Source organism: Peromyscus californicus, unplaced genomic scaffold, assembly GCF_007827085.1.
Source record: "Peromyscus californicus insignis strain IS unplaced genomic scaffold, ASM782708v3 Scaffold_11__1_contigs__length_118956290, whole genome shotgun sequence".
Classification (NCBI taxonomy): domain Eukaryota; kingdom Metazoa; phylum Chordata; class Mammalia; order Rodentia; family Cricetidae; genus Peromyscus; species Peromyscus californicus.
This window is the reverse complement of record NW_026294402.1, coordinates 113681704-113709434: the sequence shown is the minus strand read 5'-3', so window position 1 is coordinate 113709434 and position 27731 is coordinate 113681704. Positions and strand designations below refer to the sequence as shown.

Below are 27731 nucleotides of genomic sequence, written 5' to 3'. Positions count from 1 at the left end.
AAAGAAGAAATTGAAAAACCTGGCTGATTAGAAGAGATTGATTGGACATGGAGACTAGATGTGACAGGTATGCCACAGGGGCTTTGACAGAAAAGGGCACCATGGGAAACTGAAGAAATCCAAATGAAATCTGTAGTGTCTAGTTAGAAAGATTGTCCTAGTGTTAATGCTTTAGTTATTTCTTGATAATTATAATTTGATCATGTCAAAGGCTAACTTCATGAAGCTAGAGAAGGATGTGAAGGAATAGTGTACCATCTTTTCAACTCTTCCATAAGTCAAAACTATTTCAAAATAGATATTTTTTAAATCTCTGAGAAGTATAGAAAATGCATTCCAATTTGAGAACTAGAATTAAACGTTATTTAAGATCAAACAACATAAAACTCAACCCTTAGTAAACCCATTAAACAGAAGAATGAAAGAAAACATAACACCAACAACAAAAACTATCAGCTGGTTAAGTCCCAAGCACTGTCCTAAACATTTAAAGCACGTACACCATCTCATTTAATTTTCACAGTACTCTCACCAGGACAGTACTTTTCCTTTCTCTATTTTACAAATGAAGAAACAGAAATCAGAGGTTAACTAGCCTTGTGCAAATCACACCTGGAGTAAATGGGACGTTCAGTCTGTATGTACACAATCACACAAATGCTTGTGTGCACATGTGTAGACTTACAGGGAGAGACTGGTGAGAATGGAGGAGGAGTAACAGTGAGATAAGAGCCTGCCTCCTAACACTTGGGCGGACGAGGAGGAGGAAGGGAGCGGTCAGCTGTGGCTGGTAAGCCAAGCGTGAGGGCAGCCTTGCTGCATGAGACTCAGAAACAATCTACTCATGGAAAGACAGAACTGCAGAGTTTGTAGCTGTGAAGCCTTGACTACTCACACTAGAGATTCCAGATGGTGTCTCTTCTCCCTGCTGTGCATCTCTTGTATGCAGCCTCAGTAATTCCCTGCTGAGGAACTGCAGGCCGCTGCCTCTAGTCACGTGAGTGAGGCCAAACCTTAGTTAAGTAGTACGTACGAGGGAGAGTAACTGCCAGTTCTCCAGCTAGTCAAGTTCTAGAGTTCAAGAGTGAACATGGAATAAGGTGGTTTGTTTTTGTTTTTGTAGTGACTGAGTTTTGTAGTCACGTCCTTTCATTTCACTCTTCCACAGTTGTACCTGAGAAAAAGGAATGGACCTAGAAGAAAGAAATGAGTACTAAGGTGCTATCCTGGCAAAGAAAGCGTTAAACATTGAAATCTTTACCAAATGAAGAGTGCCACTGTTTAATTTCAGTTGACATAACATTTGCCGTTTGTTCCTAATCTGCATTAATCTTCTGAAGCGTTGGTTCTTAAGCTTAAAATTTACTTTGGAACTACCTGGGAAGGTTTAAGCACTACTGATACCTCAGTCTCACTCTCAAATATTATGCTTTATTTGGTGAGATAAAGCCTAGTGTAGGGCCAGGTGGTGGTGGCGTATGCTTTTAATCCCAGCACTCGGGAGGAAGAGGCAGGCGGATCTCTGTGAGTTCGAGGCCAGCCTGGTCTACAGTGTAAGTTCCAGGACAGGCTCCAAAGCTACACGGAGAAACTCTGTCTTGAAAAACCAAAAAAAAAAAAAAGTTCTGTACAAACTTCCATCCTCATCATTGGGATGAAACAAGACAGAACCAACACTGTTCTTAGCACTTGGGTAGACAACTCTGAGCAAACATTGAATAGCGTTACATGGTAATTATGTGGTAATGTTAGGTGAGGTCTTTGAAGTGTAAATTCTTTATTCTTAGTGATCTTCTTATGAAAGCTTGTAAAGTTGATAAGTTGATAATGAAGAATTTACTCCAAACAAGATCATGCATAACTGAACACAACTGAATTTGGGTTAAATTTGGAAAATATACTTTAAATATTTTTTTTCCTTAAAGGGAAATTGAGCAATCTCTAAGAATCTGTTGTTGCCTTAAATTGAAACCTGTTGGGCAGCTGTATAGCAAGAATCAAAATGTTTGATTTCTCTTTTCCAGTTTAAATGCATTTTTACACGTTATCGTCTAACTCCCTGAAAATGATATTGCTAAGTAGCAAACATTGGAAGTCCCTAAGAATTTTCTTCTAGAAACAGTATTTTACTAATGAATTTTTCAAAGATTCTGCAGTTGTCATTAGCACATTTCTATTTGAATTTTTGTTCTACTCAGCGTCCTATACCAAGTTTATCCTGCTTTTTGTTTTTTAGCAGGGGAAATAAAGTGAAATATGCTAAGGAGTTTTTAGTTTGCTGTTCAGGAAATAGTTTCTCATTTTTGAAGATGGAAATTCATATTGTGCTTGAAAACTAAAAATTCTCCTTTCTGTTTTTAGACCAACAGCAGCAGAGCTATTGAGGCACAAGTTTTTCCAGAAAGCAAAGGTGGGCATTCCAGCTTTTGAGTGTATGCATCCATATGGTACTAGTTGTGTTCAGAGTTTATAAGCTGCATTTCTTAAGCATGATTAAGATGGTTACATTTGAAGAAATGATGGTAGATAAAATAATTACTAAAGGTATTATGTATGCAGTTTTTGGTAAGTAAGATAACTTGTTTTGGGGAGCTGGAGTGAGATGCTTTCCACATAGCATAAAGACCTAAATTTGATTCCCAGAACCCATAAAGAAATCGAGGTATAGAGACTTGGCTTATAATTCCCCTGGAATTGAGTAAGTGGAGACAGATGGACCCTAGAACTCTTTGGCTAGTAAGACTAGGCTAATTCATGACCTTAAGTCTCAATGAGAAATCTTATCCTAACACACATATGACATACATCTGCCTACACATGAACAGTTTTTTTTTTCCTATTGTAAAGCAATCTGAACAACTGAGCTCTCTGAACTAATAAATACCCCATATCCCAACCACAAGGCATTAGTCCATTTGTAAATGCAGGGCCAACAAAGGACATACAGTAAAGGGAGCTTTTCATAGAAAATGATTACTAGTACACACTAAAGATTTGTCTCCAGTTGAAAAATGATGGAAGTGCTGTGTAAAAGCCTTCAGAGTGAAAAGATAAAAGCTTTTCTCATCTCTTCACAAAACAGTTTATTTATCACATATTAATTGTGATTGACCCTTCTGTGTCAGTGTTCGGTTCAATAAAAGGTTCTGATAACTGACTTTTATTTTTTAGAATAAAGAATTTCTTCAAGAAAAAATACTACAGAGAGCACCTACCATTTCTGAAAGATCTAAGAAGGTAAATGGGGGTATCATCAGGGTTTAATTCAGTTTTCTTAGGTTGTTTAGAATAGATTTGTGGGAGTTTTTTGTTGTTTGTTTTGCATTTTTAAAGTGGGTGCTATTCTGTTGATAGAAATGTGGATTATTTATTTTCAGCCATTTTAAAGCATTTTATATACCCAGTCAGCAAATACCTGTCAGCTGTATGCTTAGGTGTTACTCTGCTGTCTCCTAGAATAACAAGGTGGGCTGGATGGCAGTTGGTGGTGAGTCAGTGAGTCTGCTAGTAACTGTTTCCAGCTGTCTAGAGATGGGGATTTTGCATAGCACTTACAGCTTGGGGTATAAGTCATATTACCTCCTAACTTTAGACAATGTTATAACAAAGCACCTTGTTTGGTGTGTGTTGTTTCTAAGAACTTTGGTCATAATTTGAACATAAAGAATACATTAAAGTCCCAGTTTGGGCAAAATTGATGTTTGCCATTTCACCACAAAGAACCCCCCTCCCCCCATTTCTTTACTCTTCTCCCCTTAAAGGAGACTTAGCACGTGTGAAGGAAATGTTGTCCCATGGATTTCTGTTGATGATGGACTAGAGGGAGAAGACCAGGGTCCTCTGTTCCATATGATATAGTAGAAGACTTGTCTGGAAATTAGGGTCATTCTGGTATATGGTATAGTATAAGGCCTGCCTAGGAAGTTGGGATCATTCTGGTAGAAGCTTACTGTCTGTACATTTGACGACTTGAAATGAAGGTCTTTATTCAGAAGGTTTTGCTTAATACAGAACAAAGGTATCTTAAGTTTTCTAAGTTTATATACTTACTAACAATCACTAACAGCACATTAGCTTGCCTTCACTTCTGAGCTCTGTCGTTCTGCAAGTAGAAATGCTCAAGTCTGATTATTAAGAGATGTCCATTTTTGCTGGGCAGTGGTGGTGTCCACCATTAATCCCAGCTCCTGGGAGGCAGAGACAAGTAGATCTCTGTGAGTTCGAGACCAGCCTTGTCTACAGAGTGAGCTCCAGGAAAGCCAGGGCTACACAGAAAAGCCCTGTTTTGAAAAGCAAAACAAAAAGATCTCCATTTTCTTCTTCATAAAGTGCTCATGAGAAGCTAGTCTTTTCTTCCCTAGAATTAAAATGACACTACTTCCCTTCTAGAAAGTTTCCCTTCCATTTTTACTTGTATTCTTTCCCCTTGAGTTTATCAACTGCTGTCGCTTATCAGAATCACAAGGAGTTCAGCGTATAATCAGGTTATCACAGATGACTGAAATCTAATGTCTGGGGAATGGGAATGTTCCTTCCATGGCTGGCCACTCAGGGAAGGAAACACTGTTCATTGTCCCACTCACTTTAGGTCATTAGTATAGCACTTCCTCAAAATTGTCTTTGACTACCTGAACTCCAACTTTCTATTCCTTCATGTTTTGCTTTGCTTTGAAGAACGTATCACTATCTAACATGTGACAACTATTAGAACAAAAGCTTATGTTTTCCACATTGTCTTAGTAGGCCTAGGTCAGTTCTTTGTACACAGTAAACATTCACAAGTAATTTGATGCAATTTAAAATCTCTGTGCTTGTAATTGTAGTAAATCCTAATTGAAATTGTTTAGTGTCTGCAGTGTGATTTCTTTAAGATCGGTGAACCTCAAAAAAACCCCACAAGCTGGGTTTTATAACATACATCTGTAATCATACACTTACAATATTTTGGAGACCGAAACAAAAGGATTGTAAGTGAGGCTAGCCTGGACAATGTTGTGAGAGGCTGTCTCAAAATTAAATTTGGGGGTGGGAATGGGGAGCTGGCTCGATGGGTAAAGTACCTGTTGCACATGCATGAGTACATGAGTTCACATCTCCATAACCCACATAAAGAAAAGACATGAGAGATTATGCCTGTAACTCTAGCCTAGGGGGTGAGAGGATGGAGGCAGATGGGTCCCTGAAGCTCATTGGATGCACAGCAGCCTAGCCAAATTGATGAACTTGAGATTCTGTGCAGGACCCTATCTCATAAAATAAGGGTGAGGGCTGGAGAGGGAGAAACAGTGGTTAAGAGCACTTGTTGCTCTTGCAGAGGTCTTGGGTCCAATTCTCAGTACACATGGTGGCTCATAGCCTGGGCACCATAGCATGCACATGGTGTACATACATCCAAGCAAAACATACATAAAATAGGATAAATAAACTTAAAAACATGAAGTCGAAGGACAATTGAGGAAAAATAACTCCTTACGGTGGCCTTGGGCTGTTATATGTTCATGTACACATACATGTATTCATAAGCTCACATACACATTCCACAAGCATACACACACATACTCACACTCACAGCTATAGCTCAATGGTAGAACACTTCTCGTAAGGCCTTGAATTCAATCCACAGTACTTCAAAAACAAAACAAAAATTATAAGAGTGAAAGTTGAGCTAAAAGCAGGAGGGTTAGTTGAAAGTTAGACAGACTCTACTTACCCTTCATTCCATGTTGTACACTGGGGTCTAAGAAGTTTATTTTGCAGAAAGAGCAAGAATGCTATCTAAACCAAAGGACAGGGCTGGTAAGATGGCTCAGCAGGTAAAGATGACTTCCAGAACCTACACGGTAGAAGAAGAGAAGCAGCTTTTACAGGAGTATGAGTGAGGGAGTGTGTCGACCTCTGTGAGTACACAAACACTCTCCCCCTCTCTCTCTCTAAACAAACAAACAAATAAATAAATAAATGTTAATAAAAAGATTGAGAATTCCTACAACTCAGTAAGTAGCAAACAAACCCAATTTTTAATATGAGTAAAAGATGGAATAGAGCAGGGCAGTGGTGGCGCATGCCTTTGATCCCAGCACTTCGGAGGCAGAGGCAGGTGGATCGCTGGGAGTTGAAGGCTAGCCTGGTCTACAAAGTGAGTTCCAGGACAGCCAGGGCTACACAGAGAAACCCTGTCTCAAAACAAACAAACAAACAAACAAAAAGATGAAATGGAAAATTTTCCAAAGAATATGCACAAGTGGCCAGTAAGTTTACAAAAAGATGCCCATTCTAATTTATAGCTAGAGAAATACAAATTAAATTAACAAGGAGTTTTATATGTCCATCATAAAAAGACAGTGACTGTTGGTGAAGAAAGTAGAAACTGTAGCCCTTAGACCTTGCTGATTAGGATGTAAAATGATGCAACAACTTTGGAAAATCATTTGATGCTTCTGGAAATGGCTAAACAGAACTATCATATAACCTAAAAATTCCAGTCCTATGCATACACAGGAGTGTTGAAAGCCTGTTCAAGAAATGTTCAGCATTCATAATAATCCCGAAGTAGAAATGTTCATGAGCCAATGAGCAGTTGTATAGCATGTTTTGTCCATACAGCAAAATATTATTTGGTAATAAAGAATAAAGTACAGATGTTGATCCATTTACAGTAGTTCAATTTATAATTTTGTGAGAAATAACAGACATTTGGTAGCAGCCTTGCTTTGATGCCAGGGTTAGTAGTGCATTCTTCTCTAACTTTAGTACCAAGAGGTTGAGGCAGTCTGGGCACTTGAGTTCAGGAGTTTTGTTTTAAAAAACTTAAGAAAATTTATTAAAAATCGAGCTCAGGAGTTTTGAGACTAGACTGAACAATGTAGTGAGACCTCATCTAAAAAGCTAGAAGGAAAGAAGTGGGAATGGTAGGAAGGTAAGGAGATGAACACCACCTACAAACATTTCCCGAGCCAGCAATATGCAATCCCATGCTCCTTGGAGAGGCTGCTAGCTCCTAGCCAGCCGCACAGCGAACCTTACTTGGAGCTTACTGTTGCTAAGCTGTGGTGCTTGCTAGAGTAGATGGATTAAATGTATTTTCAGCTTACTTATATATGTATATGTATATGTATGTATGTATCCTAGTTGGAAGTCTGGGAGCATTTATAATGATCCATGCTGTAACATGATGAACCTTTAAAACATGTTATTAAAATGAATCACTTACAAAATAATGCATAGTATTTGATTCTGTGGGAAATGTTCAAGAATGCAGAGAGACATGGAGTAGGCTAATTCCCCAGGCCTGGGGAAAGTGGAGAGAAATGGGCAGTGACCTCTGGTCCTGTGATGTGCGTGAAGGATGGTGATCACAATGTTCTTAATTTGAAAGTAGTGATACTTACATAACTAAATAGACAAATAAACAAACAAACAAATATCAATAGAACTTTTCTATTATATCAGTGAAGCTGATATTTTCAAAAGATCATCATCCATAGGGGTAAGTTGAAAACACAGTAATAAAAAAAAAATGGGCACAAACTTTGTAGGATAAAGATATGGATGCGTTTCTGAAAGGAGGGTCCACCAGAAAGAGGTAACAAGAAAGGTCCAAATAGAGGACCACTTGATAAAGGGGTCAACACTGAAGAGTTTCCGAAAAGTAGAATTACAGGCTGCATGTAATCCGAATCACTTGTAGCTCTGGCCAGGTCTGGGGGCCTGTAATCCCTGGCCTATAAGGCCACCAATGGTTTTTTAAAGAATTATTGCCACATAGGTGCCAATTGTAGATGAATTTCTAAACTGTCTTATTAAATAAGAAACACAGAGCCAAATACAGGGGTGAAAGCTGTAGAAATCAAGCCACCAACTAACCTCACCATGTTGCCATAGCTTCCCAACAGAGCCTCTTCTTGTCTAACCTGTGCCTTTATTGCCTTGCTGTTCTGCCTTCTCATTGGCTCTTAACCCAGCCACCTCACTTCCTCGTCTTTGGCTGTGTCCTTAAACACACAGAGACTCTGCCTGCCATGTGATTGGATTAAGGACGTGTGCTACCGCCACCTGATTTCTGTTTATGGCTGGCTATGACCTCTGATCTCCAGGCAAACTTTTATTTATTAACATACAAATATCACATTTCAGCACAAACAAAATATCACCACAGCAAAGTATCAAGTGGTGGTCAGAAGCTTCCAGATGGGAGGAACCTGAGTACTGGGCACAGTGAAATCAGTAATTATATCTACAAATAGATAAACACATTACTGTGAAGCCAGGATAACCAAGGCAGAAAGATTGAGGAAACCCGCTGTGGTGATACACACCGCAACTCTAGCACTCGCCGATTGAGCACATAGTCTTCCAGACCATTGTGTCTTGTCTTCCAGAGAGCAGAGCAATGTCACCTCAGCAGTACAGTACCTCTGTAAGACAGACCAGTGAGCAGGGCTCCAATCATGAAATAAAGTGATTTCTAGCTCAGATCTTTTTCTTTTTATTCTTACAATGTTTTGGTTTTGAGATTATAATTACTTCTTTTCCCCTTTCTCTTTCCTCTGTCCAACCCCTCACATGTACACCCCTCCCAAATCCATGGCTTCTTTTTCTTAAATTGTTGTGAGCTTTGTGTGTCTGTACGTGCATATGTGTATAATATATTTTTCCCTAAATATATACGTACACCTGTCAGTCCCTCTAATGTTAACTGTATTTCATGTTTGTAGGGCTGACCATTGGGATTGGGTAACTAATCAGTGTGCTCTTCCCTGGGGAAGACTGTTTCTCCTCGTCTCAACATCTCTCAGTTGCTTGTAGTTCTTTGTCTAGGCTTGAGGCCTTGTGGGCTTTCCCTTGTCCATGTTAGCATGTGTGCATGTTGTCCTTCTTCACGTCTAGTAAATATCTTGGTGAGATTTCATGGTTGTAACTTCTCTGACATTTCTAGAAGACACAACCTCACAGGAAATTCTCTGATTTTTTTTGACTCTTACGTTTTCTTGTTCCCTCTTCTGAGATGTCGCTTTAGCCTTAGGTGCAGGAGCTGTGTTGTAGATGTATCAGTTGGGACTGGACTCCACAGCTACATTTTGAACTGGTTTGCTGTAGTGCTCTCCATCTTTGCAAAGGGAAGTTTCCTTGGTGGAGATGAAAGCTACACTTATTTATGGGTATAAGAAAATATTTAGAATGTAGTTGGGGATTGTAGTAAAAGTGACAATTGTAGGTTCTCCTCCAAGATCCATGACTACATTAGCCTTGGGTTTCTAGTACCAGGCATAGTTTCCCTCTTTCTGAGCAGACCTTAAGTCCAGTTAGAGAGCTGCTGTTTACCACCCAGGTGTGGAAGTCGGTGCTGCATGTCCCCTTCGGGTTGTCGGGCCATGTTGGTGGTGGTGGTTGTGCTTCCTAGGTGTTATAGCTGGATAGGACTCTGGGTGGTTTCCCTCCTGTAGAAGCTTGCTTGGCGCCTTCTGTACCATGAAAACTAGTACGTGGAGGTTTTTCAGGTCAGTTCTAGCTCAGGTTCTCTGGTTGGACCCTTTTCCTAACCATGTCATGAATCGAGTTTGAATTGAAGTAAGTGGAAAATGTCTGGCTTTAGGGGCTGTGGAGATGGCTCAGTGGTCAAGAGTACTGTCTGCTCTTTGAAAAGATGTAATTTGATTCCCAGCACCCACATGATAGCTCATGACTGTCTGTAAATCCCAGTTCCAGAGGAATCCAAGACCACCTTCTGGCCTCAGTGGGCAGCAGGCATACAAGTGGCACACAGATATACATATAGGAAAATGCTCATACATATTAAAAAAATAAAATTTGAAAAAATAGTTAGTGTTAATAAATGTACCATGCCAATACTGGAGGAAGTACACAAGACTGGAAGTCATCTGATCCAGGAAGTATCCTTTGGCTCTGTTAAGGCTTCTTTAAGAAGATGGCAGAGGGGGAATCCTTACTGTTTCTGAATGTAGGGAGATTACTAAGAAGACAGTGTACCTTAAGGAAAGAGTACAACACTGATTATAGTGAAATTTTCATCTTCCATTGTGAAAAATTCCATACATTGACAACTCCTAAAATAGATCAAAAAAAGGAAGGGGCAGGGGACAAAAAACACCTATTAGAGATGAGTATAAACTTGCAAAGGAGGCTAATATTAGGAAGAAGATATAAAACTTGTTTTTTTGAGTCAGGATCTCATGTAGCCCAGGCTGACCTCTTAACTTACCATATTGCCAAAGGTAGCTTTGAATGCCTGGTCCACCTAAGCACTGGGAATATGCCACTTTGTCTGGTCCACAGTGTCCATTAGCGCCTCCCCAGTACCGAGCACTGATCCCAGGTTCTTGCGTCCTAGAGCAGTGTCTGACCGCTGAGCTACATCCCTTGCTTAGCGTGTGAAGGTTAAGAGATTGCTGGTTTTCCTGAACTCTTGAACCTCTGCTCTGTGAATATAATTTATAATTTTGGATTAAAAAGTTGAAACTGGCCAGGTGGTGGTCTTTAATCCCAGTACTTGGAGGCAGAGGCAGGTGGATCTCTGTGAGTTTGAGGCTAGCTTGGTCTACAAAGCAAGTTCTAGGACAGCCAGGGCTACACAGAGAAACCCTGTCTCGAAAATTAAAAAAAAAAAAAAAAAAGTTGAAGCTGGATATGGTGGTGCACACCTTTAATCCCAACACTGAGGAGACAGGCAGGCTGATCAGTGTCGGTTCAAGGCCAGCCTGATCTATAATGCAAGTTCCAGACCAGCCAGAGCTACACAGTGAGACCCTGACCCAAAAGAGGAAAAAAGAAGTTGAAAAACAGTGGATTCTTTACCTTGGGTTTGTGTATGGTATATGTGAAACCTCCTTTCTTCTCCTTTAAATGTCTTGGGACATTACATGTTAGATTTTTTCCCCCTATGCTTTAACATAAAAACTATTATTGGGGTTAAGAGTAAAAGAGGCTTGTGGTTAAAGTACCAACTAGATAGAGCAGATTGAGGGATAGAGGGTGCGAATTTGTATGGCACACTTACCAGGATAATAATGATCTAGTTACTGTTTTATTTAGGTGGAAAAAGAATTGAGGTTCCTGTTCAGTGTATACAAAATACCATAATTCTCACGCCTTCCTTTTGCTCAGGTTCGGAGAGTACCGGGCTCCAGCGGCCGTCTCCATAAGACAGAGGACGGAGGCTGGGAGTGGAGTGATGATGAATTTGATGAGGAAAGTGAGGAAGGGAGAGCAGCCATCTCACAACTCAGGGTAAGTGTTAGTGAACTGGATAGACTCTTGAGCTAGAGTTGTCTGTGAGCTGGAAGAGAAAGAAGACAAGAACTACTGACGGTTTCCTGGGTACTATGTAGCAAACTAGACGGGCATGCTCTCTGAATGTGATGACATTTAGGACATATGAAAATGACCCATGTTTAGAGGTGGAAACTGTCTTGATATGGAGAATAACTGGATTGTACTAATGGCTAGACACTGCAGAAGAATTGTGAACTAGAAGACCTTGTAACATAAAACCATGTCCTGGAAGCATGTTACCCCTTACATGGAGAGGAACAGTGGACTTCTTTAATTGGTATATATTGGATATCTTATGTTGCCGTGTTTGTGTGTGTGCCTTAGGGTCTTCCTTTTCCTTTGCTTCATCATTCTTACCCTAAATTATATATAGCTTGCCTGCTCAGTACCCTTTTTTTTTTTGGTGAGTTTAATAATGGTTATGTTTATATCATTGCCTAGTGGGATCTACTCTCATGGGAGTTCTTAGGACTCTTTTTGTTACTTTTTTTGAGACGAGATTTCTCTGTAGGTGTGGCTGTCCTGGAGCTCTCTATAAAGAGAAGGCCTTGAACGCATAGAGATTCTCCTGCCTCTGCCTCCCAAATGCTGGGGTTAAAGGTGTGCACCACCATGCCTAGTCCCCTTAGGACTCTTGATGTTCATCATTGAATTTTTACTTACCTGGTAGGTTTTTAAGTCTAATTCTTTTGTATAAGTAAGTTTTTTTAAGGCCTTGCCAATGAAAATTGGCAAATATTTATTAAGCATCAAACTTAGAAAAGTCCTGCAAAAGATACAAATGGTAAACATTTATTTTGCTTAATTGTGGATAGTTTCTGTGCTGTCCTTGGAGTTGACTGTGGTAGTTTGAATAGGTATGGCCCCACACACTCATGTGTTTGAATACATGGCCATAGAGAGCAGCACTATTAGGAAATGTGACACTGTGGAGGCAGGCTTTGAGGTCTCATAGATGCTTAAGCCCTGCCCACTGGGACAGTTGCTTCTGCTGTCTGTGGATCAAGGTGTAGAACTCTACGCTCCTTCTCCAGTACCATCTCTACCTGCATACCACTGTGAAGATAATGGACTAAACCTTTAGAACTGTAATAGAAACCCTAACGAAGACATTTGCTCACCATTTCTTTCTCTGATCTGCTGCACATCCTGTGTGCAGTCTGTCTCATGTCAAGTACTACAATAATGTAGAAGTTTATTCCTTTGTTTTTCATGTCTCCACATCACTGTCTGTGTTGTTTGTTTCCTTTCTTATTTGTTAGTTTTTTTTCATGTTGCTACTTAGTTTTTAAAATATAGGTAGTATAGTCATAAGACACCATTTATAATGTCTCTTTGGTAACTCTGAGGTCCATGCCGGTTCTGTTTACTTCAGTGTCTGTTCACACTGGCATTAGGAGGGCTTTCCTGCTTCATTAGGTGTTAGACAAGGTGAATTTTACTTATTGCTTACCAATAATTTTGTGATTTTGTAGTTAGAACAATTAGTTAATTTGTAAGGTGATAGGTTTCGTTGTGATACTTTCATATGTATACAGCATTCTGTTTTGTTCTTATCTTCCCTACTGTTATCCTCCCGCATCCTCTGTTCTCGTGTCCCCCATTCCATTTCTCTTGATCTGCTTACTTGGCTTGGGTGCTGTAGTGTGTATGTCACTTTTCTAGTTCTCTCTCCCTCTACTTCCCTTCCCCCTTTCAACCTAGATTCGTCATATAACAGAAAATGTGATGATATAACATTTGTCTGAGTCTTATCTCTATGTACTCTGGTCTAAATGCCATCATGCGTATACACAGGTGTGGTATATCTGGGATATATGATAGGTTTAGTTTTAGTTTTATTATATTTATTTATTTTGAGAATTTTTTAAATTAATTTAAGATACACAGTAGTGAGCTTCATTATGGCATTTCTGTTTACACTTTGTCCTTCCTGCTTTGATCACACTCTTGTCTTTCCTCCATTCCCCTTTCTTGTTTCCAGCTCGAGTGCTACTGCTCTCCTCCCTCCTTTCTAATATCCCCTGTTCAATTTTCATGTCACATACATTCCATTATTTTCTCCCCACTCCCCCTTAAGATATCTTCAACTCTTCCGATTCTCTTTCTAGACTCACTGACCATGCAAACACAAATGAAAGATGAAATCTAGGCACCACATAGGATGTATTTGTCTTTCCAGGGGTGTCTGGTTTCACAGTGGTTTCCAGTTTCACTCGTTTTCCTACAAATGCCATGCTTTTGATTTTCTTCATGAATAAAATTCCATTGTATACTTACCACATTTATTTTATCCAATTTTCTGTTTAGTGGACATGTAGCTGGATAACACAGCTGTAAGCATGGATGTGCAAGAACGTCTATAATGGAACTTTGAAAATATGTCAAATAACTAGCTTAAAGACTTAGATTTGGCCTATGATCTTAGGTATATAATACGTTTGATTATGTTTATTAACAATCATTAAATAAACATTACTCATATGTTTATGATTAATGGAGAGAAATTTGGCTTTTGAGTATGACCTTTACTACCTGAGAATTCACACAGAATGGCTGTTTGCTTATAAAACTGATTTTGTTATGTTTTCTTTTTGTTTTGCTCTGTGTATTCTCTTTTGTTTGAGACCAGTGCTGGGGTGGGTGTGTGGGGGCTGTGTCTCAACTGTGTAGCCCTGGCTGGCCTGGAACTCAATTTATCGACAAACTGGCCTTGAACTCACAGAGATGCACCTGCCTCTGCCTCCTGAGTGCTGGGATTATATGCGTGAGCTACCATGCCTGGCTGAAACTGTTAACTTGTAATACGATAAGTATATTGATATGTTCATTGTGGGCTACTTGAACAACAACTGTAGTTGTTTCTTTTTTTTTTTCAGAAAAGTTAGATGAGTTAATTTATGGCTCAGAATGGAATGTAATCAGTATGATTTGCAGTGTCTTGGAATTTGCTACTTGAAACTGACTACAAATAATCTTAAGTTTTGAGCTAACAAGTGTGTTTTCCTGTGTCTTTCAGTCTCCCCGAGTGAAAGATTCACTATCAAATTCTGAGGTGAGTAACAAGATTATCAAGTCCTTCTTAAATAGACATTTTATTTTGTATTTTGGCTTTAATGTTAAGTTCATTTAGTCTGTCTGTCTTTGTCTCTCTGTATCACTGTGTGTGATTGAATGTTAATGAGGTATTATACCAGCCAGATCTGAAGTTGTCTTAAAGCTCAGACTGTTCCTTGCTTGCTGAACTGTTTTTTAGGCTTGAGCTGCTTGAAGTGGAAAGTAGTTGTTTTGCCTTAATCTGTCTAGGAACTTGTCATCTTGTCCTTGCATTTGATTTTTTTTTTTAAAGCAAGTAAATCTGTAGCTTGAGTTTTCCTGCCTGGCCTACAGTCAGGATAAATCTCTCTCACCTGCCAGTCCCACAGCCACTCAGACCCGACCAAGTAAACACAGAGACTTATATTGGTTACAAACTGTGTGGCCGTGGCAGGCTTCTTGCTAACTGTTCTTATAGCTTAAATTAATCCATTTCTATAAATCTATACCTTGCCACGTGGCTCGTGGCTTACCGGCATCTTCACATGCTGTTTGTCATCGTGGCAGCTGGCAGTGTCTCTCTGACTCAGCCTTCCACTTCCCAGCTTTATTCTCCTCCTTGTCCCGCCTACACTTCCTGCCTAGCCAATGGCCAATCAGTGTTTTATTTATTGACTAATTAGCAACACATTTGCCATACAGAACATCCCACAGCATAAATCCTTGTTTTTTTTTTGTTTTTTTTTTGTACTTATTTGTACCAGTGTGATAGGCAATTCCGTCAAACAGCATCCTCTAAAGTGGACTTTTCTTATTTTTACTATCTGAGAGAAGTGCTTTCATGGGTCTATTCTGTTGTATAGTCTTCCTCCTGGTAGCACCTTCTATTTTGAGTACGGTATGTGATTTAAAAGCATATATTTGCTCTTAATTTGTGCACATAGTATGCAGATTACATGCACTACCAAGTACATGACTCAAGTTCATATTAACTACCAACAGACTAGTGTCTAACAGTACATGACAACTACTGTCTGTTCCTGTCCCTCACTCTCTGTGTACAATGGAATTGCTCTTCTTCCAAGGCCTGAAATTATGTCAGTCCCTGTCCATTCTTTTGGCCAGTGGGAAGTTAGAAGGGGGCTGAGGATATGGCTTTGTTGGTAGAATGCTTCCCTAGCATACCTGAAGCCTTGGGTCCCATCCCCAGTATTACACAAAACTAACTGTGGATGCATATGCCTGTAATTCCAGCTCTTGACAGGTAGGAGGATTAGAAATTCAAGATCAGCTGGGCTCATGCCTTTAACCCCAACACTTGGGAGGCAGAGGCAGGTGAGTCTCTGTGAGTTTGAGGCCAGCCTGGTCTATAGAGCAAGTTCCAGGACATCCAGGACTGTTACACAGAGAAACTCTATCTTGAAAATAGCAAATAAATAAATAAATAAAAACAAAACAAACAAAATAGTTCAAGATCATCCTTGGCCACATAATGTGTCTAAAGCTAGTCTGGAATACATGAGACCCTGCCCTTCACCTCACCCTCTTAAAAAGTTAGCAGAAGGAAGGGCCACTCTGCGCTTCCTTATTTTTAACCCTGTCACTATGAACTGCATTCCTTGTGTGATAGTGATACCGTGCTTGATAGCTCCTGCTGCTGAGGTAGACGTGACTGTGGAGAGGAAACTCCTCGAGCGTGTTCACCTACTCTAAGTTTAGAACGATTGCTTCTGATTTAACTTACATTGATTAATTTCTTAAAAATTAAATGAGAAAGTATTTTACAGATTATCCTGAGTTTTTCTTTTTGATCTTTTCAGTTTCTTTCCCTAAAAGCATCTCCATGTGAGTTCTTACATACCCACATTCTCATGCTATTTACATTGTTTTTAATTTAATTGTGATAAAGTTAATATAACATAAAATTCACAGTTACAGTCATTTTCAGTTTGGTGACATTGAATACATTCATTCTAGTGTAACCATTGCACATCTGTCCCAAGAACTTTCCATGCTAAAACTCTGTCCATTGAATTTTCTCTCACCTTTAGCTCCTGACAACTTCCTTTATATTTTCTATCTCTATAAACTTGATTATTCTATATACTTCATATTAGTAGAGTCATAATATATGTTCTTTTCTCACTGACTTATTTTACCCAGCACAGTGTCCTTATGGTTCATCCATGTTGTATCATCCTAATTTTTAAGACTACATATCTGATATTTCATTATATATGTAGGCAGGGTATATTTTCTTTATTCATCTGCCAGACAACAACTGAAGTGCACTCGTAGACAACGCTGCCCTGAACACGAGTGTCTAATAGCTGCTCTCAGTTCTCTGGGATTGCTGAACAGTGGTCATTCCATTATGTTTTCAACTTGTTTGCTTTGAGGCAATGTACTACTTTGTAGTCCAAGTTGGCTTCAAAGTCATAATCCTACTGCCTCAGCATCCTAAGTACTAGGATTACAAGTATGTTCCACTATGCTTTGGTGTTTAAAGTTTTTGAAGAATAGCTGTATTGTTTCCTGTAGTGCCGATACCATTTTTCATCACTACCAACAGTGTACTGAGATTTCAGTTTTTCCATATTTACTTTCCCTGACCCTTGTTTTGTTTTGGTGACAGGACCTTCATATAGCCCAGTCTGGCTTCCAACTCACTAAGTAGCCAAGGCTGACCTAGATCCTGAACTTGTGCCTCCACCCCCTCAGGGATGGGGATTATAGGCTTGTACCACCATGCTTGATTTTATGCAGTGATAGGAATCAAACCTAGGACTTTGTGCCTATGAGGCTGGGCTACAACTATATCCCTTCCCATTTTTGTTTCTTTGTTTTCTATATCCTTTTGGTCTTTATGGTTAGATAGTCATGTGTACATATAATGTGGAAGCTGCCATTTTGAAATTCTACTAATAATTACATGAACTTACTCAGAACTAAAATTTAAGTTCTATTTTTCTGTCAAAATCTAAAAACAATGCTAGCTTTTTGCTGTGCAATTAATGAATATAAAAGTTTCATTAGGTTTTATTTCTGGCCTCCTTATTTTGTTCTTTAATTCTAAATTTAATTTTAACTTCTATGTATGTATGTATGTATGTATGTATGTATGTATGTATGTATCTGTGTGTGTGTAGGGACACATGCATGTGGGTGCTCACAGAAACCAGAAGACAGCATCAGATCCCCGGGGCTGGAGTTACAGGCAATTGTTATCTGTTTGATGTGGGTGCTGAGAACTGAACTCTGGTCCTCTGCAAGAACAGCAAGCCCTCTTAAACACTGAGTCATTTCTCCAGCCTATCTCCTTGATTTTACTTATGTACAATGTTAGGGAGGGAGTGTGTGTGTGTGTGTGTGTGTGCCTGTCTGTCTACCTGTTTATCAATTATTTTCTATCAAAAGTAGGCCTCTATTGTGGTCCATTGACTTTTCTTTTAGTACTAAAATTGTCTGTTACATTGATATTTTTCCCAGTAGCTAATTTAAAATATTTAGCTTACTTTTGTAATCAAAATCTGTTTTTCCTGAAGATTACCTAATTAAAATGTATTAAACATTTGTAGCATACAAAGTGTAATGTCTTTTAGTTACCAAGCTTCCCATTCTCCTCTGCCCTTCATACAAACTCTGACTATATAGCCTGTCTGGCTTTGCACTCCTTGTCTGTCTTCCTGCCTAGGCCTCCTTCCTTTGGTATGTGTTGTGTGTATTAGGTAATATACACTGCTACGGTTCCTTGAGGCTTTGTCAGACAGCCTTGGTGTTACTTGTCCCTTGTCCATCCTCCTCCTTCTGTATTGTTCTCCCTTTGCCCTCCCCAGGTGGAAGCCCCTTCCTGTTACTTCCTTTCCTACCTGTTATCACCTCTTTCCTGCTTTTCCTCTCCCTATCCCTGCTCTGTGGTTCTTTCTTAGTTTCTGTGGTTATATACTTATATCTGAGGATTTGGTGCTAGGAACCTCAGACAAGAGAACATGAAGCATTTGTTTTTCTGGGTCTGGTTTATTTACTTCAATATAATCTTTTTTAGGTCTCTCCATTTACCTGCAAAGTTCATGATTTCATTTTTCTTTACAGTTGAATAGTACCCTTTTGTGTATATGAACCACATTTTCCTTGTCTATTCATCTGTTGGAGGGCATTTAAATTGTCTTCATTTCTTGGCTATTGTGAATAGAGTAGCCATGACCATTGCTGAGCAGGTATCTGTGGAGTAGGAAATCAAGTCCTTTGGCGTATCCCAGGCGTGGCATAGCTGAATCGTATGGTAGATTTACTTTTAGTTTTCCTGCCAACTCTTTTCCCATGACCTTGCCAGGATTTGTTGTCAGATGTTTTGATGATCTAAGTCATTCTGACTGGGGTGATGAAATCTCAAAGTTGTTTTAATTTGTGTTTCTCTGATTGCTTAGGATGGTGAACACATTTTGAGGTATTTCTAGGCCATTTTTATTTCTTCTGTTGAGAATTCTCCGTTTAGACCCTTGATTACTACTTATTGGGTCATTTGTTTCCTTGATTCTTTGTCTTTGGAGTTCTTTGTATATTGTGGTTATTAATCCTCTGTCAGATGTGTAGCTGACAAAGGTTCTCTCCCATTCTGTGGGCGGCTTCTTCACTTGCCTGATTGTTTCCTTAGCTTTTCTGTAGTTTTATGAGGTTTTAGCTGTCAATTGTTGGCCTTGCCTCCTGGGCAAATGGAGTCTCATTCAGAAAGTCCTTACATATATCTTAGAGGGTACAGCCTGTATTTTCTTGTAGAAATTTTAGTGTTTCTGGTTTCAAATTGAGGACTTTGATCCACTTCCATCTAATTTTTGTGTAAGGTGTGATAGATATGGGTCTAATTTCATTCTTCACATGGCAGTCCAGTTTTCCCAGCACCATTTCTTGAAGATGTTGTCTTTTCTTCCTTTTTTTTTTTTCTTCTCTAGGGTCACAGTTTGGGAAGCCGTAATTCCCAGGTGTGATGGCTCCCTCTGGTTGGCCTCTTGTGAGGCTGTGACTGCACCATGACCTGACAGTTGCATGACATGTGTGAGCATATGCAAAAGAGACGCATAGTTAGAAGAGAGTCTAGGCTGTCTGGTAGAGCAGCCTACTCTCACAAGCACTGATCTACTTACCCTCTTCCAGAGGTCAGGCAACAGCAGCCCACTCACCTCCCACTGGGTTCATCTTTTAAAGATTTTATAATTCTATCTCAGAATGTTGCTAGGCCAGGTATGACAGCACACATCTACAATCCCAACTTTTGGGAAGCTGAGGGACCAGCCTTGACTACCTAGCAAGCTCTAGACCAGCCTGTTTAATAAAGCAAAAACACCCTCCTCTACAAAAACAAAACCAGAATCTAAAAGATTTAAGAATGCTTAGAAATACTGACTTGTATGTAGTACAGACAAATGCAGAGAAGTGGTAATGATTCAGTAGCAAGACAAGACACGGTGAGAGTGTTGCCCTGTGAGCCCGCTCAGATGTCTAGACCTCTCTCCTTCTGACACAGCACTGCATGTGTTTGCTGCAGCTCTTCTCAGCAGCTGATCCCATGGGTACTTTGCTCCAAGTTCCAGAACAGATTTCTGCTCATCTACCTCAGCCATCTGGCCAGATGCCTACACAGCCTGCCCAAGTCTCTCTCCTGCCCCCTGCAGAGCAAGTGAAAACCGCACAGGTACAGTGGGATGTGCTTTCATGGTCCCTCATCTTGTGGCAGATGAGAAAAATTAATTCAGCCTGTGACCTCTCCAGTTGATACTTTGGTTTGGAACAAGTGAGAAATTCTGTCTTCATAGCTTTTCAGGTACAGATAAAAGCATTCAATAAGGATCACACAGGTTTTTAAGCAACAAAATAAGTTAATTATGAAAACATACCAAGTGCAAACAATTTGGCTAATATATTGTCAGCTCTTCATTAGATCTTTATTAAATTTAATGAGACTAAGTCCAGTCAATAGAGTTAATTCTGAGGCTGGAAAATTAGCTGCCTTTCCTTTTTGCTCACTTACACACATTAATACTTCTTTTTCAGGCTCTTATGTTTTCAGAATTACTCTATTTAAGATATTTGTTCATTTTGTGAGAGTTGGTTTTGTGAAAGCTTGGCAAAATTTAATTAAGCGCACACAGTTGTCATGAAATTGCAGTGTGGTGGTAGTGTCTGGGTGATAACAGCTTCACTGTGAATCCCTGCATGCTATATAACTCTGGCTCCATTTTGGAGACTCTGATGCTCTATATTGTGGAAAAGACATGGAAGTTCTGAAGTTTCCTTTTGTACTTTAATATATCATCATCTCCTGTTCAGTCTCTGGAGACCACTGCTCTGAGAACTTCCAGGTAGTCCTAGTGGTGACTTCATTTGGCCCTTCCTTCATCTATCACATGGGGAAAAAATGCAGGTGTCTTAGAAGAATTAATAGAAAGATTGGATTTATTTCATAGACAGAGTGTATGTCCTTCAGCACGCAAAGGGTAACTTTACAGTTTCAGAAAGATTTACTCTAGCCACAAAAAATCCTGGCACTTGGTTGAATAGAGCCCTGGGAGACAGCTAGTTTAGGCCTTTCCTTGGGAATTAATGTTCTGATTGTATTTGACATGGCTGACAGCTGCCTTTTGTTGCTCCTTTGGAGTTGGCATCCTGCCACAGCAGGGGACATCTTAGCGACCAGAAGGACTTGGGCTGGAGAGAAAAGAAACTGCTGCCAAGTGTCTTTCATAGATGACTGGTCAGTGACTTTCTACTGTCAATGCGTTTCAGGCTCAGTCTGCAGGAGACCGCTCCCAGGAGACCAAGGTCCCTATCAGTCTAGTGTTGAGATTAAGGTACGTGGGCACTTGCTGCTTTATGAGTACTCTGTAGATGTTGTAATAGTTGGGAGTAAGAGTAACTACATAGGATTGTGTGTGTTTCTAACAGAGATATGTCATGTGTACTGTTAGAGATTATGTTCTAATTTCTCTGCCTTAACTAGAACTTTCAGGGAGCCTGGGTAGTTTCAAGTCTCAGCACATAGAATATTCAAGCTGTACCTCACCAGTCAGATGTGAGTTTCTGGAGTCATTATATTAACTGCTTCCAGTATGGTCCCCATTCCTTTTCTTGCCCTCTCTGCCTGTTCAAACCCTGGCCATCTTAAGTCCTATTTAAAAACTATCTTTGGGCTGAGCAATGGTGACGCACACCTTTAATCCCAGCACTTGGGAGGCAGAGGCAGGTGGATCTCTGTGAGTTCGAGGTCAGCCTGGTCTACAGAGGGAGTTCCAGGATAGCCAGGACTGTTACATAGAGAAACCCTGTCCCCCCAAAACAAAACAACTATGAAAAAACCAACTATTTTGGGGGCTGAAAGAGATGGTTCAATGGTTAAGAGCACTGGCTGCTTTTGCAGAGGTCCTGGGTTTGGTTCCTAGCACCCAGATAAGGCTCACAACCATCTTTAACTCCAGGCCCAAGATATCTGACACCCTCTTCTAGGCTCTGAGGTCACCAGGAATGCACATGGTGGACAGACATAGATACAGGCAAAACACTTATCACATAAAAGACATAAATAAACAAAAACCTCTAAAGCTTTCTTCTCCATCCAAATCTCATGTGTTCTAGATTGTTAGAAATTTGAAGGAATAACGTGCACTTAGTTTTGTGAGTCTGTCCTAGTGGACCAGTGGGAATAAGGATGAAAAGGGGCCTCTGTCATTTGAATCGCTCCTTCCTGTGTTTACACAGGTCTTTCTCTTAGGTTTATTTTACTATATGTCCTAGTTCATTTTTTGTTGCCAAAACAGAATACCACAGATTGAGTAATTTATAAATAATAGAGGTTTAGGCAAGTGTGACTCACACCTATAATCCCAGCCCTTGGGAAACTGAGGCAGGAGAATTGCTGAGAGTCTGAGTCAACCCCAGCTAGAGAGTAAGATCTTGTCTTAACAGCAACAACAAAATCCAGAGATTTATTTCTTACAGTGGAGACCAGAAGCCCAGAGCTTTATCCTGTGGCAGAGAAGGCAAGAGCTCACAGGGAAACAGGAGACATGGTTCACATAACAGACCCACTCACTGAATTAGCCTGTAACCTCTCAGAGCTGCATTAGGAATCACCTTTCCAACACAGTAACTCTGATCATAGCATTATCTTAGTGGGAATAAGGGTGGGAATGGGCATGAGTATCCTCGATAAAAGATTCTTGTCTTCATCAGTAGGTGGAGTAATAAACTCAAAGGTAATTTGATGATAGTGCTGAAAGTGTTAGCTCAGAGCCCTATAGAGTGAGCACATCAGGACAAAGTATATGATCTGTGGGAACAGAATAATCTCTTCATATATGCATGCACATTCACATATAAACACATATATCCATACATATATATGCATGCATATATAGACATACACTGCTAATCCCACTGGTTGAGAATAAGACCACTACCACAGTTTAGAGTCAAGTTTTGAAGCAAGCTTTAATTAAATACTGGCCAGGTTGATGGACTGTCTGGCCAGGTCCATCTCTGGTTTCCCAGAAAATGGCCCCAAGTCACGTTTTGCAGGGGGTTAAAAAGGCAAAACCCATAATTCACTGCATTTCCCATGAGGTCCAATCACGTGCAAGTATACATACTAACATACTTCCTGCCGTCATATCTCCCAGTTATATCCAGTTAGGGGCATGGTTACATCCTGACATATTTCCTGCCCACGTACCTCCTGCCTTCATGTGATCAAGGACATCCAGTGGAGATGGGTCAAACTTATTTAGGGGAGTGAAAACATGTGGCTTGTTAGCTCCCATAAACAATAGCCTCCAGCATTTCAGGAACTATCTGTCCTTGGGCAAGGGGCCTGCAGATCAGAGACATTTTTTGTTTCATGGATCTCTTAGTCATAGTAATTAAAACTTAAAATGTAACTTTGACTCTCACAATACATACATATATACACATACACATACACACACACACACACACACACACACAAACACACACACACACACACACACACACACACACACACACACACATATATAGGCAGACTATAATAAATTCTGCATAAATCCAGAAATTCTTATTTTCTGTTTTCTTTCATAGGAATTCCAAAAAAGAACTAAATGATATTCGATTTGAATTTACTCCTGGGAGAGGTGAGTATTAAAAAGTATTGTCAAAAAAAAATGGTAAAAAAACACAATGACTAATAATTTGCTACTTAGGTGTAAATTTTTTGTCATTTAGATAAAGTTTTGCTTTTAAGTGATGGTAAACTTTCTGGTTTAGGTTTTGGAAAATATGTATGAAGAAAAACTATGGATTTACTAGTTCTTTTACCTGGAAACCTGACTGTAATAAGATGTATAGTAATGAACACAAGCCCATTAGTAAATTGGTCATGCATTTCCCTAAACATTATCCCATTCAGTTCTTAAAACAGCTACCCAAGGAAAAATGATTCCCATTTCATAGAGGATGAACTCCAGGGTTAAAGGAAGGCAGAAGAACTTGTTCATAAGCTAGAAAGAGGCACTGAAGTTCAGTTGAAGTTCTTTCAGAGGCCAGAGTCCTCGTTCTCATCATGGCACATACCGCTTCTCTCTGATAGTAAGCTAGAGACACAGTGCAGGCTTCCTTTCTCCTCGTGTGGAAGCTGAGCCTTGTCACAGTGCTGTTTCTAATTGTGAACTTCACCCTGTAGCAAGGCTTCTCTTTCTCGTCATTGTTAACTCAGGCTTCTGAGTTGAGGAGTGGCCAGCAAATGTCTGGTGCTGAGTTCCACAGACAATTTTACTTCTCTTGAGAATGAGTGTAAATACACAGGGGTGCGTATTACTTTTTAGGAATATGTCCAGAAATTTTAACTGCTAGTCTTTTGTATGAATGTGTACACACTACCTCTGCATTGGTTCTCTTGTTCCTTCAATACCTCATCAGTTAAAGATGAAATTGGTTGGTTTGTTTGCTTATTTGAGACAGGGCCTCATTGTGTGGTGTTGACTGGCCCTGAACTCATAGAGGTCTGCCTCCAGGGTGCTGTGATTAAAGGTTCATGACAGCATGCCCAGCCTAAAGATGCAATTAGATTGAGATAGTTTGCTTCATATATTTGGTTTCTGGTTAGATCCATCACTTACATTGTATTGCCTAGCATGAGTAAGTAAGAAAACAAACTGCCAGAATAATGATAATAATTTTAGTAAGCTTTTATGATTCTCAGAAAAGATTCTAAAGTATTTTCTTAAGTTTTGAGAATAAATTTCCATATCACTGGCACTGAATTTCATGTCTCAAAACTCAGAGAGCTCAAGTGCAAAGTTATATTTAACAATGGAATATCTCGTTATCACTGTGGGGCACTCTTCTGGTATGGCTGTGAACATTACACAGTTTAGAAACTTATCTCTTACTTTGAGTTGATATTTGCCTTATAGTTCATATAGAGTCTGCTCCCTTGCCAGATCTGTGAGAATTCTCACTTGAGTCTAGGACAACCCCACCTGCCTCTTTATTCTGTGGATTTAGTAGCTGGCTGATTGTGGCGGTGTTGATACCTGTGTTGACCAGGAGAGCCGCAGTGACATGTGCACACAAGAAATTGAGCGCCGTGTTCTTTGTCCTTGCAGACACAGCAGAGGGGGTCTCTCAGGAGCTCATTTCTGCTGGCCTGGTGGATGGAAGGGACTTAGTAATAGGTGAGCATGTTACTTTCTTGTCATCTGGTATACATGGTACCTAGAAACCCAGCTTCCAGTGAGCATCTCCGTTGCTTCTTGAAGTAGTCTTCACTTCACTAAAATTACAGTATCAAGGACAGTTTCTTATCAGAGCAAAAAAGCAAAAACCTGTCCTACCTTAGACCCTTGACAGTAGTAGATGTCTCTCGGATGCTGTAGAAGAGATAGGAAAAGTCACAAGTTAGTAAGTTAATGGCTCTTCCGTTTCTGATCTATTGGTATAACTAATCTTTGTAGAACACAGAAGTGAGGAGGACAGAGACTGAATCCTAGAAAAACCAAAGTAAAGACAGGCCACAGTTGCTAATACAGTTGGGCTGGCAATACTTTCCTCTGAAATAAGAACTAATGGATAGTTTAGGCTTTGTGGGCCTTGTATGGTCTGTCTTTTTTCATTGTTTTTTGGAGTACAGTGTCTTGCTGTGTAACCTGGGCAGATCTGGAACTTAGTATCCTTTTCCTGTCTCAGCCTCCACAGTACTAGAGTTTTGTAGTATGTCATTTGAAAATCCTTCTGATTTACAGGTAGAACAAAAATAGATCACAGGCTATATACTATAACTAGGTTGGCTCCTAGTTACAGGCTTTCTAGTCTATTAACATAAGGCATATCTTTTAATAAACTGTCTAAAAAAGCTAATACATTTTAAATATTGTTAATTTAATAATGATTCAGGATTTATTTATTCAGTCTGGAGATCAGCAATAACTTTGATTTGGAAAATGACTGGCCTTTTTCCTCCATTTTGATTGTACATTAAAGATTCTTAACCACCATTTTAAGATTTTTAAAATATTAAAAGTGTGTTTATGTAGCTGCTCATTAATTTTCTTTGTATGATTACAGTGGCAGCTAATCTGCAGAAAATTGTGGAAGAACCTCAATCAAACCGATCTGTCACTTTCAAACTGGTACTCACCCCTCTTACCCATCTGCAGACTAGCCCTTCTATTCCTGAATGCCAAGACTGTTAGAACATGCTGAGCGCTGTCCATTTACTCTTCCTAAGACCCCTGGCTAAACTCTCACCTTGAGTGACTTCACTTCTTCTCTCCCTCCCAGAAGCCTGTATCCCAGACTTCTGACTTCTCTCAAGAAAAATTATGAAGCTATTTGACCCTAGTTGTAGGAACAGCCCCCATCATTTCTGGAAGAAACGAAGTAGTCTTCTATTTATATCCCAGGGACCTTTCACTTACTACCTTCCTTTCTGCAGTCCTTAACCAATGTTATTGCTACCTAAAAGTTTATTTATAAATTGTCACACCTTGTCATTTTGTTTGATTCTTAGGCATCTGGTGTTGAAGGTTCCGATATTCCCGATGATGGCAAACTAATAGGATTTGCCCAGCTCAGCATCAGCTAAACCACAGTCCTGGAAGAGTCAGCCTAAGGAGGTGCCACACATGCCTATCTGTTGCTTCTGTTGGCCTGAACCTACAACTGCCAAAGAACCCAGCAACAAACTTCCCGGCTTGGAGCTTTAGAGTTCTTTATTTGTGTTGTTCTTGCCATCTCCCCATCCCTTTTCCCACAAGGAGAGAAAAGTTGGATTCCCAGCGGCCAGCATCCCCTCAGAGAGTTCCGTTAGTAGATATGCTGCTCATGTCCCCTCTCTTCCTCCATCTGAGAAGCAGCCAGCGTGCCTCAAGGCCCAGGGTGGAAATCTCTTAGCTCATTCTTGCCTTACTACAGCGATGGCCCAAGTGGATAGTAGCAGCTGCATTGGGCATCCTCATCTTGCCGGTTCTCCCACACCTGCCGGGATCTGAGCATCTTGGGATATCTCTTTAACATTGAAGTAGCAATTAAAAATTGATTGTTCAGCTGGAGCCCAGAGAATTTAATTAGTGTTTTTTCTTTGTACCTGATGCTAATTCTAGCAACCTTTGTTAGGAAAAAGCACAGCCTCGGATGGAGGCAGCCTAAACTCTTGTCTGTGCTGTTCCTGGTGTCTCTACATGTTTTGCTGAAGCTGTTCTCAGGCACCCCCTTCATTACTCCCTCCAGAAAGGGTTGCTAGCCTTAACTTCAGCTGGTGCAAAACATCTGACAGTAGTCAGACTTCAGCCATCTGCTCCTTTGGAGTGGAACTTTGGGTGGTTTTTGCAGAGAACATCAAGTAATGGCTTATAACTCTTATCTTGCCAGAGGTAGTTTTTGAGCAAGAAAAGGAACTCGTAAGTCATATCATTGGGAAAGCATTTTCAATTTTAAAAATTTAAACTGAAGAAAAACTGACCCTTGATCCTCCTGTGAAGATGGATTTGCCTGGCCTCTACATCATGAGGAAGTGGTGTGCACGGCTGAGACTTTGACAGCAATAAAGGAGACTGGCCTGGGCCAGAGGCTTGCCTTCTGCTCCTCTCCTGCACTGACTCCTCGGAGGGGTCTTCATTCACTGAACCTGACCCAAGATGGAACATGAAACCACACGTGCCGTGACCTTTAGGTTTTATGAGTAGACAGTGTTAATTTGATTTTCTACAGAAATTATGTAAATTATTCTTTAGGTTTAAAAAAGAGCACTCAATGCAATATGTGAATAATCAGTGGGGTTGGTTTTTCTTTTTTCCTACTCTTTAATAGCATTTGTCTGATTGCTAATAAGCCTACCAAGTTACCAAATTTTATATAAGAATGGAATAGTCAGTCTGGCCTTA

At 40.0% G+C, this 27731-nt stretch overlaps 1 protein-coding gene across 3 annotated transcripts in view; it reads left to right on the top strand.

The window, feature by feature from the left end:
* Positions 1-26913, top strand: part of Oxsr1 (oxidative stress responsive kinase 1) — a 101171-nt gene extending 74258 nt beyond the window's left edge. For 2 of the 3 annotated variants that reach the window (XM_052723988.1, XM_052724003.1), the window contains exons 9-18: positions 2362-2410; positions 3172-3237; positions 11122-11244; positions 14309-14344; positions 19868-20014; positions 21106-21170; positions 23431-23483; positions 24957-25025; positions 25915-25979; positions 26360-26913. In XM_052723988.1, coding sequence (XP_052579948.1) covers positions 2362-2410; positions 3172-3237; positions 11122-11244; positions 14309-14344; positions 19868-20014; positions 21106-21170; positions 23431-23483; positions 24957-25025; positions 25915-25979; positions 26360-26434 — 748 coding nt within the window. In that variant the 3' untranslated portion in view covers positions 26435-26913. The remainder of the gene's footprint in view (positions 1-2361; positions 2411-3171; positions 3238-11121; positions 11245-14308; positions 14345-19867; positions 20015-21105; positions 21171-23430; positions 23484-24956; positions 25026-25914; positions 25980-26359) is intronic. The other variant, XM_052723996.1, reaches the window with a different exon arrangement.
* Positions 26914-27731: the final 818 nt, after the last annotated feature.